At 39.8% G+C, this 15,982-nt stretch overlaps 1 protein-coding gene across 3 annotated transcripts in view; it reads right to left on the bottom strand.

The window, feature by feature from the left end:
- DISP1 (dispatched RND transporter family member 1) overlaps nt 1–15,982 on the bottom strand; it is a 92,201-nt gene that overhangs the window by 28,435 nt on the left and 47,784 nt on the right. For 2 of the 3 annotated variants that reach the window (XM_037405644.1, XM_037405646.1), the window contains exon 2: nt 5,676–6,209. In XM_037405644.1, coding sequence (XP_037261541.1) covers nt 5,676–6,209 — 534 coding nt within the window. Of the gene's footprint in view, nt 1–5,675; nt 6,210–13,593; nt 13,716–15,982 lie in introns of those variants that run through there. The other variant, XM_037405645.1, reaches the window with a different exon arrangement.

Here is a 15,982-nt window from a genome sequence, read left to right as displayed (position 1 = left end):
TAGCCTCTTCATTCGGGAAGCCATTGGATAAAGGATTCCTATTTTAGCACGGAATAAATGGCTTAAATGAGAATAAAGTCAGAATTTGCACTGTTTCCATACAAATTACCAACACACAGGAACTCCTGATCTACAGAACAAATCAAGATGTTTGGAACATCCTGAACGCTACATGAAATGATGGTAACAGCTTTTGCCTTTTAGTGGCTAAAGGTGGATAAAAAGTTTCAGAAACAACCTTCAAAAATCTGACCTAAAGGATTTTTTTTAAAGATATCTATTTTTAATCTTCCTAGGAGGAGTAAGCCTCTTTTATTACATTATAACGCAGTATATGCATAAGTATTTTGTACAAAAAACATTAGTACACATTCCATATAAAAAGCAAAAACAAAAGTATCTTTTTAATGCATCAAATACAGCAGAAGCTAACAACTTCCAAAATGGAAAAATATTTATATAGATGGAAAACACTCCATTTAAAAAACTCCATGTAGGAGTTCTTGTGAACAGTTAATGTTGCTGAAATGAGAATATTTGAAAATATTGTATAGACATGTATACGTATAATCAGCTCGGCAAGCCATGCAGAATGTACTAGATAACAATTATCCTTTTCCTGGAATTCAAGCAGGGAGCTGTTTCATAACAAAGTCTTGTTATTAAGACTGGTATTTGGCAAACATTCCCTTGCTTTTTGAAAAAACAAGAGCTTTTTATTTCTTTCTGCTTCTAATCTTTATGCCAAGTAACTAGAAGGAAAATATAAAATGGGTAAGAGGCAGCTATAATGTTCTATCCTCACTTCACAGCTTTTTCATTTTTATAAATCTCCTTTTTAAAGTATTAATTAAAAGTGTAAGTATTCAAATATATCCACAATACTGTTTAAACAGTGTGTGGCACAGAACATTCTGAGATACAGCAGAACTCAGAATCCCAGGACTGTCACATAAATCTGCAATGCCAAAACAGTTCAAAAGACAGCTTAAATATAACTGAAAGGAAGATGTACAGCAAGTCTGGAGGTATTAACGCTTTACCAGTTTCCTGACTCTGAAGTACCATGGTTTTTGCCTTAAGCTTAAAATATAAATTGGTCTAGCAAGCAAAAATTTTGAATCCAGCAGTTCAAACTATCCAAGCTTTGGGAGCTAAAACCTCCATACTAGCCTGGTAAGGGATGAGGAGTAATTTACATATATCCCGAAGTCTTAAATTTTAAGCAGATTAATGACTCTGTGAGGCTTTAAAACTGATTTTCTTTTCATGTTCTAGCTTGAGACAACTGCACAGTCATGCAAAGATCATCTTACATGTCTTTTTATCTCGTCTTTTTTACCAGAGATAATTCAAACACTTTTCAGAACTGTTCTCTACTTACCTGCTTTAGTCAAAAGCATTAAGACTGTAGTCTTGAAATGTAAATAATGGTAGGTGATATAGAGCAGGTCTGCTCCAAGCAAAGAGTACTTGTATGGATTTATTGGTTCAATATTGCAGAAGCTCAAGAACTACACGCACTGGCAATTTGGCACAGTTTCCTTATCAGCAGTAACATCAGCTCTTTTGCAGCTCTCTAACCTCTTCTCCCCAACCTTTTGTTTCCAAGTCGACAGACCTCAGCTTTCCAAATTGTATCACCAAAGAGAGATTCCAAAAGGAATAGCATCAAGATTAGCAAGGATACTGATAACTTTTAACTGGTGTTTTCCTATTCAAAAGTTCACATACAAGTCTGAAAGAAGCAATTCAATTTGGTACCAGAGACAAGAGCCATGCACAGCACTGTTACCCCATGCCTTCCACAACCCTGAGACAACTTACTGAATGATCTCTGCACGTTCTTCCTCTTCTGCTCCTATTTACATGCACACATTCCTATATAAAGAATAGATTTTGAACAATACCAGGAATGATTTAAAGAGTTTTCTGGTTTTACACTTATTTATTGTAGCTTTTAGTTCTGCTAGAGTATGCAACCCTTCATTATTTATTTTATCCTACTTTCATTGCACTACACATGCTGCTGGGCTGTATAGTTTTACTCTTACCTAGTGACTCCTAACTTGATGCTTCCAGTTGTCAAGCGTCACTCTTTGTGCTTCTTCCACTTCTTCAGATTAACAGCCCTACTTGGCGGTTCTTCTTCATTTCTACTGACTACTTGGTGAAGGTTGCTGACTATTACAGAAGTAGATGGCAGCAAAGGAAAGGCAATAACTACCCACCACCCAAGTGGCCCTAAGCCCCACAGGTATCTTGAGATACATAAGTGCATTCAGACAAAAAGGGTTACTTCAACATGAGTCCTCCAAAGGGGCAGGGTAGAAAAAAAAGTCTTCCAATAATACCTGAAATGAAAAACTAAGCATAACACGCTCCAAACAGGTAAGTTTGGAAACTGTTTGTCAGAAAGCAAATCAAGCCCCCAGATAATCACATTCTGATATGGAGATGGCTGGAATTTCCCAAGGAGTGTCTTTGTGGTCAAGATACTATGCCCACTAAAAAGAGGTATGGACATGTTTGAATGAACTAAGTCTTAAGTATATACACAAAATACCATGAAAAACTTTGCTCAAGATCTTCCAGCCTCAGAAAAATATCTAAAAATCATCAGAATCATTATGACCAACAGTGGACCTATTTTACCTACTTTTACAACAGATTTTTTTGCCATAATCATATTGTACACCACCAACCACTAAAAATATTTTCTTTTCTGCTATAAGCCTTTTTCACCAATCCAAAACAAATTTCCAGTTGCACAGACATTCAAGTTACAGTGTATAAATGACATTTCCATGTAATTTAGTTTAAACTTCAAAGCTGAACACACTACAAAATTCCAGATCCAGCCAGGTTTAAGACGATAGGACAAGTGTGGCATTATTTCAATCTGTCTTCTTTATACACTTCAATCTGCAGTGATATACCAGAGCCACATTCCTTTAATATTAGGTCACTGACAAACGTTAAGCCTTGGGCTTCAAAACCTGACAAAACCTGTCGTGCTGAAACAATTGGTTACCTGCCCAGAGCTGTACGCATTAGCCACAGTTTGCAAAAAGCGTTTGCCCCACTCTATCTAATCACATCTTCCCCCCACCTTAAAGTTATAACAATATTTGAATGCATTTTTAAAAATACAAAGAACCAAAATGAAAGCTACTTTGACTACGCAGTGAATTTAATTAATGTATCATATGAGAACCTGCACTTTAAATAATCCTGTTAAAACATGCGCATGTTGGATGATTTCCAATTAGCCTTGTAAGAAAAATATCTGGAGAAGAAGCTGTTGTGCAGATTATATGCTCAAAATGCAGTAAAATTGAAGTGTGGAACAAAGATCATGCAAAAATATCGCATACCCAAGCGTTACTCTTCTGTGTACAGAAAGTCATTTGAGCATGTAAAAAATGAAGATACATGTATCACCTATTCTCTTTAGCATTGCAGTAACTACAAATAAGACAGTTTGCTTCTTCCTAAGCATATATCCATCCACCCACAAGGCTGCATTCAGCTGCTCCCTGTTTTTACCATCTACCAACAGGTCTTCACTGACAATGGCCTCCCAGTATGATAAACTAGGTTTAAAACACAATGGGAGACTACTACATTTAGACACACCTCGCCGACTATTCAGAAGGAAAAGCAGTCTTTGGTTCCATGCTAATAACACAAGCAATAGAAATGTACACGTTTTCCATTAATGCAGCCACAGCCAATCTAAGAAGTTCAAACGCACAAGTAGTCCAACTTCCCCAACATGACATGGCACCTCAGTCCTATTTACCCTAAGTTTAGAGCTAAAAGAACAGGTAACCGCAACCAGAAGCTAGGTGTCTTTTAGCAGATGGACTCGTTTGATTTGCTGACCTATAAGGCATATTGCAAATATCTTCTTGCTGAGAAAATTCAGTTGCCTTAGCTAGAAGCAACTCCAGAAATGAAAGAGTAATCACTTGATAGGGATACATAGGGTATGCCAACACATATAGCTGAGTAAATAAGTACAGGTGCTTTAAAGGTCAGACTGTATACTTATTTTGATTGCTAACATCAAGACAAACATTTATTCATAAATGATTATTTATAATTTATGTACATATATGTACAAATGTACACCGCGGTGAGGGAGTGCAAGATGAAAAAACCCATCTTGGCTCAAAATCCCCATCATAGCAGTTCAAACAGTTTTTTGTATTTCTGAAGTGCCAAGGAAAACATTTTTTTACCATAACTGGAAGAACTTTTCACTGATCTTTTTTCTAGAATAAGAGCAGAAAACCAGATTATGGATCACATTTATTCCCTTCCTCAAAGCTATGGAATACAGATGAAGTTGAAGAGTCCTGCTGCGCAGGGAGAAAAACAGCAAAATTAGTGCACCCATTCTGACAATTCGAAAAGTATGACTGATGGATTCTGTAATGGCTCAACCTCCTGTATACCTCTGCATACAAAATTATATAAAAGTTTTCATCTTTACTTAACAAGTATGGGGTGGAAAAAAACATGTCTGACTAAGCAGTTCCAACAACTAAGATTTTTTCCATTTATAAGAGGAATAACTGGCCGGGGAAAGCTGATTTGCATTTTGTATTATTATCCTTATTCTCATCTGCTTTCACCTTCAGGAAAAGAGCTTTATTCACTTTGACTTTTTCCATATTACATATTTGTCCTAATCTAATATTCTCAGTAGTATAAAATTAGTTCATACATTTCATCAAGACAAAATAATTGTACCTGACTAAGAAATACTTGTAGCTCCAAACTCTCAAGCAAGGATTGTTGGATGACAGGGAGAAGGGCAACTTTATTACTCCAGAGAAAATTCATCCAGTTTGGCCCAATTGCAACTCAGAAAAAAAACCCCAAACCTTGCATAAAAGCTTTAAAGTGTCTTACTGCAATGGGGAATTTGATATTTAGAAATTGTGTCTTGGACTGACTGATTTTGCCCAGGATCAGCAGGCTGTAGATTTTCCTTGTCATTGCTGCTCCCTATAGCTGGGACTACTGTCACTGGAACACCAAAGCCAACAAATATAAAAAGGCAAGTTCATACAAAGTGGAAGATAGAAAGGATTAAAAACTGGAACAATTCAAAATTTCTCAATCCAAGCACAACTAAAGTTTAGTAGATACATACACCGAAAAGACATGGGGGTAACTTACTGAACCAGCTGATCTGACAAAGAAAATTGTTGAAAGTAGTTTCAATGCATCATTTTTTGAGGAAATATGGGTTTTGATTAGACTATGCAGACATATCAGTTCTTTCCATGTTTTCTTACCTAGCTCTGCATTGGTTTGTTTCACCCAGTATAGGTGTACATTGTGTCTTGTAGAAGAGTTAACAAGCTTCTGAGAAGAAAACCAATCCCCAAGAAGAAAAAACAGCCTTTTTTTTTCCCCCTCAAGAAAGAACTAATTCACTTCAGGAATATTCATGTAGTCTTGCAGAACTAGTTTCCTGACTTGGTTTCTTCTGGGGGGAGCGGGGGGAAGTCAGTAATGTGTTAAAGATTAACTTATAAAAACACTGGGGAAGAAATTTGGTTCACGTTCCTTTTAGATCTTCTGCTTTTGTAAGAAAATGTAATAGTTATGGAAAACATTAACCGTACCAAGAACTACAAATGATGCAATCTGCTTACCTTATCCTGGCTATATGTTGCTGCACAGGCTGATGCTGAAAATGGTCAGGCCACTGATGGTGAAGGCAGAAAGACGGGGAGGGCTGAAGACAGCAGGCAGGCTGATATATGGGGGGTTGTTTTTGGCAAATAGATGCTGAATACTCAGTATGTGGCTGCATGCAGCACGAAGTCATAGGAGATGGTGCTGAGCTGCCAACCACTGAATGACATTCTTGCTTGTTATTATGGCTACTTAGAGAATGATGGTATGGACAGGGGTGGCAGCATTGCGACAACATCTGCTGAGTTCTTTGGTTGTCTAAAGGCAAAAAGGATGGTTTGATTGTACCGTTAAGTTGCAGGCAGCCATTTGGACTCGCTTTTGTTCTTGGTGTTTCCTTGGATGGGAGTTGTTGGACCATGACATCTCCATCACTAGCTGCAACACCTGGGCCGGTAGCATTTGACAAGATGCTGCCATTGCTCAGAACCACAGAGTCACTGACGTTGCTCATAGCCATGCTCCAAGTTCTCAGTGGATGTGCGATGTTCCTGAAGAAAAAAATAAAGCAAAGTTCAGAGCTGCAGTGTTTTCAGATGCTCAGAAATAAATTTAGATTAAGATGAGTGAAGCTCCTCTCTCAGCTCATCTTTCACAACACAGGGAAATAGAAAGGAGTCACATACACACTGCCAGCAACATTTTGAAGGACTTTCATTTGTTCAACAAAAAGAGTGAAGCTACAAAATGCTCAGAGACTAAACCAAAATATAAGTCAAATGAATAGACATTCCATAGTCTCCGGGTCACGGCAGAAATGTAATGGTTGGGATGCACAGGATAGTTTTGCACAATTTATCCACTATTTCTGAAAACAGATTTTGGTATAAACTGCGTAACCATCCACACTTTGCACTGCAATTTGCTCATGGGCTTTGAAAGCCAGCAGGAGACAGGATCATGGTGTAGAGATTGTTTAATAATCATTAATGTGCTAGTTTCAGTAACTTCCTTTCCTATCTCCAATTTCTACTGAAAACAAGGCAAATTTGTATTTTTGAAGAAATTATTTTAAAATGCTTTATTTAAATAAAGCCACTTCAGCAGATGTGTCAAAGTTGCTGGATGGTAGACCAAGTCTTTAGCAGAAGCTCAAAATAAACTGTTACGAACAAGAAAAGGTACACTACAAACTCATGTTTTTCCAAGCCTAAAAAAAAAAAATAATCCCAGGATTCAGTTGCTGCTGATTGAGAAGCTCATGCTTCCAAACAACACATATTCCAAAGGCAGTTAAGATATGCTCTGCACTGTAAATAAAGGATATTAAAGATTTTCTTCTAAAGTCTTGTCTTCTTCAAGCAAAACGTAAGTGAAAGCTATTAATATTGGAAAGGTGACTGATGAGTTTGGCTCAAAATTAAAACTTCTCCGAGGTGCTCGCAGCAGCCAGTTTCCCCTGTGTTAACTATAATCGTGTTTTAATAAGGTTTGAAAATAAGTTGGAGATGATTATTTTGATAAATAACATGAAAGGTCGAACAACACTTAGATAAGAATTTGTTTCCCAAGTTATGGGGTGGACGAGGGGGTCAAGGGGTCAGAGAAGGGAGAAAGAAGAAAGAACACTAACTACACACTATTTAGAAGAATAAATCAACACTAGCTTAAAAACTAATTCAATTAATTACAACTTCTTTGTCTAACTTAATGCTACCTTTTTAATACTGAATTTAATCGACAACATTCCAAGTCCAAATTGCAAGGCTTGCATTACAGACACTGAACTCTGCAGAAAGACACAACATACAGATTAAGGCAGATAAGTGAGGAAGTTTCTAACACATTTTCTTCCCCAATACCTTTGCTGAGTGCTCAGAGTGCTAAGCCTGCACAGCCAGCTGAGCTATTTAATTGCCTGAATGCTAATTCTGAGCAGAAAGTGCTTTGCAGAGTGGAATGCTACCCCCAGCAGCCCCCCTGCGCAGCGTCTCCCCTAGACATAGCTAAATCCTTCACTTCTGAAACGCAAATTAATCCTCTGCTATTTGTTCTAGATCATGTGCAGAGCCAGATGCCCTGGGAAATCACTTGCATTTAGATAACCACTCAGAACAGGAGAATATGCTGCTTGATGGGCATATTTTTTCCAACCTCCAATTCCACACATTCTTGCGGGGTATCCCCTCCCCTGGCCCAGGCAAGTCAAGCCCATGAGGACTTTCTGCTGAGCACAGAGAGTAAATTCAAGTGGCTGGCTAAACTTCGTTTCAGTCTGAAAAGCCGTATTAGTTACGTGAAATACTGCTGTATTTGAACAGCCTGGTTCTCTCTCGCCCTGTAGGCAGCTTCAAAGCCTGCTGAAGTGGACAGGGCAAGAGCTGGACATCAAGGCAGAGAAAGCCCCTCTCGAGGCGTCTGGCAGCATTTTGGGAATTTCTGGCTGCTTAATTTCACATTCACTCACAGAAGAGACAGGCTGCACAGTGATGTTGTTACATTTCTGTTTCAAACTTCGACAACGTATCATCACTTGAAACTGCGGTACACCAAAGTTACTATCCTGCAGATGACCATGATAACTGAAAAAGTACAGAGATACTGCAAATATCTCACCCTTCAAGACGACAGGCACACCACCCTTTTGCCTTAAACCCAGGACATCTGCAGCGTGCAGCAATTGAGATAACACAACATAATTTTTAGTAGCTGTTTCAAATCACTTTATAAAGGAAACCACACATTTACACGCAAGACACACATGTGCCAAACAGAGATGCAAGCTAACTCCTGTGTATGAAGCTGGGCAATCCCAGCACAGACACAGCAGCTTGGAACCTTCAGTGTATCTGCGCCCCTCGTGAACGCGGGCATGGGATTTTTAACTTCTGTTCCAGACAATCCAGCAGCCTCCACTTAATATGATCAAAAATAAAATGCTTTCTTTTCAACAGATGTAATATCTACCTGTATGCCTTTGAGTTTGAACACAATCTTTAGAAAGACTCTTTAGAAACTAGTAAATTCAAAGAAAAGCCAAAGATCATCATCACCACCATAACACACAATTCTGCCTTTGTTCTCCTGCTGAACAGGCTATTCACGAACTATTTCAAGCTATAAAATTTTTAACAGATCAAGTTGATGCTTTCTTCCAAAGCCTTGAGAAACTATTGAGTTCCGTCCATTGGACATGGAGTCTTTGAGCAAGGCAACAGAAGCACCTGCTTACCTTGAAGTTCTTTCAATACCATATTAAAGTGAGAAAGACTACTTTGGATGCTTAAAGTAGCTATCTGGTTAAGTATTTTATTCACAGCTAAGAAAAACTGATGAGGACTCAAACCAATCCTCTAGAATATGAGTTGGGCTGTACATTTTAATTTGGTTTGGTAGCTTTACTTCCTTTAAACAAATGTGAGATGGTTGATGACACCTAACAAGTCTAATATTACCTGAGTTTAATTTTGCACATGTTTGAGGGTATTAAAAATTATGTACTATGGTACTTCATTTCTGTGACACTCTATTCTGGTCACTGCAACTCTACTGACAATGAAACTTCACCTGCAGCTATCACACCAAAATATATTCTTAGATTATATTCTTATCTCTCTGCCGTATTTTGTCTCCTCTGCCACAACTGCAGTGACTGGGAACTTACTGAGAGATGTAATAATGTCCCAAGGAAACTCTAAACCGAGAATCTCTCCTTTAGAGGATGCACAAATAAGCCAGTTAGAATGCCACAAGTACAAGCACAGTAAGATTTTAATAACACATGGATGTGGGAAATCAAAGAACCTGTTCATCATGAAAAAAAAAAAAAACCTAAAAATAAGAATCTTTCAAAACACAATCTTTGTGAATTCTCAATTCTTTCAATACTGAAATATAGTTTTGTTACATTCCTCAAACTGCTTTAGGATTTGGTATTCTCCAATACAGTGGGACTTTCAGACTTATACCAATTTACATCTGAAGAATGTGAAGCAGTGGACAGGTATTCTGAATAATGAGTTCATAGATAATGCAGGTTTTAATATAGGCAGCCCTACTTAACAGAAGATAAAAGTATAATGAGAAAAAGTGTTAACCTACATGTTTAATACATCACACTTAGGTATCCACCTCTCTTGCTGGACACAAGGTATTTTAAATATTAACATCTATTTAGAAATTATGCTGAATCGTTAAGGGAAGAAAAGCAGAATTATCTTTAATTACTGAATGCTTGATAACACGTAAGTAAAGCAACTACTAAGAAAGCACTTTAGCCATGCAGTTCAAAACAACAGATTGGAAGAGTGTCGTATCTGGGAAGTACCACAGTCTCTACAGACAGTGTTACTTCATGACAGTTTTATGGAATAATCCCTCTATTATTTGTGGAGCTAACAGTGAACACAGCTTACCCAGCACACATCTGCCATCTGCATTGCAAGACCTTCAGGAAATAAAGTAATGCTGTACCACACTAAAACTATGTAGGATTTGGTGTTCCCTAACTAGCATGTTCTTTTTAGACTTGGATTAAGTTCACCTGTTTCTTTGGCTGCAACTGAAAGAATTTTTCTTTGCTTTAAAGTTTCTTTAAAAAAAAAAACAAACCACTTTAAAAAAACATTGGTTCAACAAATCCCACCTGGACTCATAATGCCTGCAATTGAGAATGATAGAAGTGCAAATTCAAGTGGGAATGATGTAGTGGAAATTTAGTATAACCAAGTACATTAGTACAGATAATTTATAGATCTTTAGAAGACGACAGAGAACAGTTAAGTGTTCAGGGTTGTTTTAACCATATAAGAAAAAGAAAAACTCCCCAAAATCTGTACCTTGCACTAAAACAAATCTAAGCTAGTTATAAGACTTTACATTTTTCATTTAAGGTAGGACAAAACTCAGACTTCACCTAAAAGATATCTAAAGCCTTTCAGCTATAGCTAGCATCACACTACTCCGCCAGCTGAACCAGTCCAGCTTTTCTGGACCTTGCAGACCTGTCAGCTACAAAGCATCAGGGTTCTGAGATAAACGTGATGTCTGAAATAACAAAAACATCTTTTCATGTCAAAAGTTCATCTAAAACAGTTGGATTCTAGAAGTAGTGCATTCTTGAAATAAGCAACATTTAACAATCCCAATGCTACCTATTAGGTCCCCTACCAGACGAAATATTATAATGGCCTTGTAGTCCCTTAAGACAGTGAAGTTTTCAACGTGGCAAATGGGTTACACTGTCTCAGTCTGTAAGCTCTGTTAAATCCTCTCCAGAATTCATCTGCTGTGCCAGCCAGTGCACAGCCACTCTTAAGGGGGGGTTTCTCCTCCTTCACATCACCAAAATTCTTTGCATCTTTGCTTTTTCTCAGTGCTCACAGGAGTAACAGGTGGTGCCTGGTGTCTGATACTGGGGTTTATGGGAGATGTCTAGTTATCTATCATTGCAATGGTTTTAGCAAGTCAAACAGCTTTTTAATGTTTTATGGTTGTGGATCTCCATTTTGGCTCTCAGCTAGACATTTTCCAAATTCTCTAGCTCTTACTCCTATGTATTCATATGTGGTCCTTGGTTTCCCTCAGTACCCTGATTCTTGCTTTTCCGTTTCAGCTGTTAACCACTAGGTCTTCCCTGAAAAGCTTTCACTAAATACCGATGCTCACTAGAACAAGCCTTCCCTGTCCTTTCCACTTCCAAGTATTTAAACTATATTTTAAATAGATGTATTTCACTTTAAAGAAGATTACTTCTTATTTCATCAACACACTAGTTTACCTGATATATTTATTAATGTAACTGTTTCACTTTGAGGCTTGACACAATGTAGCTCCTATTTTTGAGAAATACCATTAAGGTCAGTTTATTTTCTGCAGTCTATAAATACCCATTTTCTCAACTAATGTCACTGTATTCATGAGCAGTTTTTCAACCATCTAAGTACTTGTACCACGCAGCAGTAGTTAGAAGACAATTACGAAGCAGAAGAGGTTTGCAGAAGGGAAATTTCGGCTCTTCCATTTTGTACCAAGCGTTTCACAAGCCATCGAGCCCTTCCATCCCTCTCCACAGCCTGAGAGGCTGAGAAGCTGTCCCGTCCTGAACCTGAGACACCATGAGTTCATTTCCTGCACGGCAGGCTGGCACGGGAATTGCCATTCCTGTGACAGGGAGTTTCCAGATGTCACCGTGCCAGAACCACAGCTCATGCTACAGATGGGCACTGGCAAAGCAGTGTTGCCAAGCTGGCACACAAACTGCCCCACACCAGCGACAGCTGTGGGGTGAGGGAGCTGGGAAAGACTGGAAAGGGTGGGAAAAACACTGTTCTTCAGGACTTCAGAAATAGATTTTTGCTTTGCTTTTTAAGCTAAAGTTACTTCTTCTGGCACAAATAGTAGAACAACAGCAGACCATTTACAGAAATCGTTTGCAGGGCTTTGACGAAAAAAAAAATAATCAATTGCAGTGCTTTAACTACAAAGTCTTTTTAAAGTCAGAATTCACAACAAATACAATTAAACTACAGATAGAAGCAACAACAAGGAGCCCTGAAAATTCTCTTCCAGAAGTTTTGTATAATCTAGTATTTTATGGAAAAATAATAACAATTAATTAAGCAGATACATGTAGAGAAAATGGAAAAAACGTATTAAGAAAATCTGAAAAATGTTTCAAAACACCCTTGAGTCTTGGAAAGGATACAGCTACAAGCAGGAATGGTTGGAACAAAACATACTGCTACAAGAAAAAAACGTGTGTGGTTCTGGAAAGCAGGTATACCGCAGCACAGTTTAAAAGCATGTAAAGCTGTTAAAATACCCAAACATTGCTTACAACTGCAACACTGTCATCACACAATCTTATTTGCACAACTTATTTGCTTTCCATTACCATATGAAAGACACCTAAGTTTTTGTAATTGCAAGTATTCTGATCCAAAATAGCTCTAATCCTGCTTAAGCAGAGGGGGGAAAAATCAAAATACTCTCTTTCTAGATGTAAAAGGAGTTGCAGGCATTGAAACTTTCACAGGTTTTTACTTCATCATGCTGTGGGATTAACATTTTAATTATTACAGCTGCAATATTCCTTACGATACAGCTCCAGCTATACCTATCGTCATCCCGACTACATTAGCGTTATGTAAGAGGCTGAGAAACCTTCGACCATCTGTTTAGAATCAGATTTTTTAGTTTTCTGTCCAAATGTAAAAGCTATGTCTGAACATCTTCAAAGAATGCATTACTAATAATAGCATTTTTCTTCATATTTTAATAGAAGCACTAACATAATTACAACTACTGTATATTAAACAAGCGAAACCCTTGGCGAGAATGCCAGCGCATGTCAGGCAGGTATACACCGGCAGTCACACCTATTTGACAAACACAGAGCAGTCTTTGCATTTACCTACAGAAGATACAGCAAAGCGCTTTTACCCTAGCAGTCCAACAACAATTTTCTTCAAAAACTAAACACACGAGAACTGATTCCCCCCACCTCCCCCGCTTCATTTCCCAAGTGTACGTTGGTTTTTAGTCTCCCATTTGCTTAGCCGCGCTCCGAAGGCCAAATGATAACCCTCATGTACCACTTTTATAATAGCACATCTGTTGAAGTGGCTGGATCTCGAGCCGGGGGGGGGGGGGGGGGGGGGCGTGTTTTTCTTTCTCACCAGACTCTTCAGAGCTAACAGGGTCCTGTTCTAAGCTCTCCAGCATTTCTACCCAGCTGTAGCCTTTTACAAGCTCAGGAGTCTACTTGCATTGCAAAGTAGCATTCTAGTGTAAATAAACCGACGGTACACAATAGTCTCAGTTAAACCTACATCCTAACGCTGTCTGAAAGCCCGAGTTGTTCCAGCTGTAACCTAAGAAACACCACGGCCAGACTTGAAGCAATTCAACACAACACACCCCCTTAACGCTTACCAGTCCCAGGCCGGGGAAGCTCAGCAGTCAGGAGAAAGCAGCACCCTCTGCATCCAGGTACCACCCTCCCCACCTACGCGCCCGTTCTTCCCGCAGTCGCCCCAACAATGGCCCGAGCGGGGAGCGCCGAGTCGCGCCGATGAGCCGAGCCGAGCCCGGGGAGCGCCGAGCCGATGAGCCGTGCCGAGCCGCTGCTCTCCGCCGCCGGGGCCGCCCCTTCCCGCGGCAGGTCAGGGAGCTGGCAGCCACCCGCCGGCTCCTCCCTGCTGCTGCGGGAGCCCCGGGGCCGCTCCCCGCCCTCGGTCCCAGCCCCCCTTTCGTCTGGGCTCGGTTAAGGCCCATGTGGAGACGAGAGCCGCGCTCGCAGCTTCGCCCGCCTGCGCCCCGGGGAGCTGCGGGAGCCCCGGGGGAGCTCCCCACCGTCGCACACGCTCCCGGGGAAGCGGCAGGCGGCATCGCCCCGCCGCCAGCCTTTCTGAGGTGGAAAGAGCCCAGGAAGGCGGGAGGGACACTGAAAATAGCACCCGGTGTCATTTGGAGTGTTTTTCAAACTCACTTCAGTCCCCGTTAGCGCCTGCCAATGTGTTATCCATCCTTTGGTGCTCGGGCGTTTTTAAAGTATCTCTGTGTGGCTACAACTCTCTGACACCTTTCCAACCACCACAAAAAAAAAAAAAAAAAAGAAAAAAAAAAGCAGCAACCACCCCACCAAAAAAACCCAAACCAAACCAAAATCAGTCTTGTAAAACCAGGGCTTTTCCCCCACCAGATTTTGAGGTATTTGTACCTAAAATAACTTTTCTTGAGTGTCTTTCAGGCCTGAACACTCAAGGACCTGGTAGTCCAAAAGTAAACACCTCCACATGCTCCTCATGCCTTTTTTTTTTTTTTAAAGTCTTCATAAATACAAACTGAATTATTACAGACCATTAATGCAATTATTACAGACCGCTAAGGCAAAAACCTGAAAACTCCATGAGCAGAGAAGATTAGCTTTGTCACTGACAAGTCAAAATGGAGAAGACAGATTGCCACATTCCAGGGATATTTAACCCCCCCGATTCCAGGGCCTCAGGAATAAAGCAGCAGGTTGTGTTTCCAAAGAGCCCAGGATTAAGGTGGGGAACACTGTACTCGTTCAGTTCACAGAGCAGCATTATGAGGAACTTTTAAAAATACTACTATGGGAAATGCTACAAGCCGGTCTCAACCTGCTCTACCAGGGTATGCTCGGGCTAGCTACTCCATCTCACATGCACACAAGCCTCATGTTTTGGGAGGTGACTCCTGGCATTTCCACAGCAGCGGTATTCTCAGAGGCAAACCTCAGAGCCAGCACCCTCCTGGGGCAGATCATATAAACCAGTCCCCTGCCACCCCAAAGCAGATGACAATCCACCTGGGACTGTTTTTTTAGAAGAGCTCTCTTTCCCCTCTGCTGAAATACAGGAGCTCTGATTTCAGGGTCAAGTTGAACTGCTTGAAGCAAAAGGAATTTTTCATCTAGTAGCATCTTTGCAGAGAAAAAAAAAAAAAAAAATCTTATCAAAGGCAACACTGGGGATCAGTTTCCCTCAGTGTGACCTTAGAATTACACATCCTAACTCTGGTCCTTGTTTTTATGCAAGGCAGCTCCTCCTGCTCATTGGATCTGGTCTTTAACAGGTGGTGAGAGACTGTGGTGCTTCCCCACTTCTAAGGAGAAGCTTTTCTTGGTTTTTAAACCCCTGTTCCTTGCCTTTCTAACTTAGTTTCAACTGGAAAATGTCACTGTCATCAGCTGCCCTGTCTCCACCTCCCACACAGCATCAGCATCCTATCTAGAACATCATTTTTTTAATGTCAGCTAACTGAAAACTTGCTTTCCATCCCACATAGAGCCATTGATTGTGGGCAGCTCTTACACAAGAAACTCAGATACATTCATTGAACGAGACAGCAATACTGCAAAGCCGGTAACTTCCAACCACAACCCAAAATGGAACTAGGACTACAATATGGTATTCACTTTCTGAATATCTGAAATGCATAATATATGCCCAGAAGCGTTACAAGAATAATCTCAAGGCTACTTTTCCAAAGTCACAAAACTCTATGATTTTCTGAAAAACCTGTCCACTAGTGTTTCTTAAATATGTAAACATTACTGTATATCAGTTCACTGCAGATACTCTATCACTTATATTTGCTAACCACCTCAAAGAAGTAACAAGAGGCACATAGTATTTGCTCACTTCTTTGATACCTAGGAGAAAAAGCACTATAAAAATCCAAAGGATTAAAATCTACCAAAACTCTTAGATTTTATGTACAGCACAAAATAGCGTTACTGTATCTTAGGACATGAACTTACTGCAGATACTTTTTCCCCCCCAAGAATGACAGTAAA

Source organism: Falco rusticolus, chromosome 12 (genome assembly GCF_015220075.1).
Source record: "Falco rusticolus isolate bFalRus1 chromosome 12, bFalRus1.pri, whole genome shotgun sequence".
NCBI lineage: Eukaryota > Metazoa > Chordata > Aves > Falconiformes > Falconidae > Falco > Falco rusticolus.
This window is presented reverse-complemented; position numbering and strand designations above follow the sequence as displayed.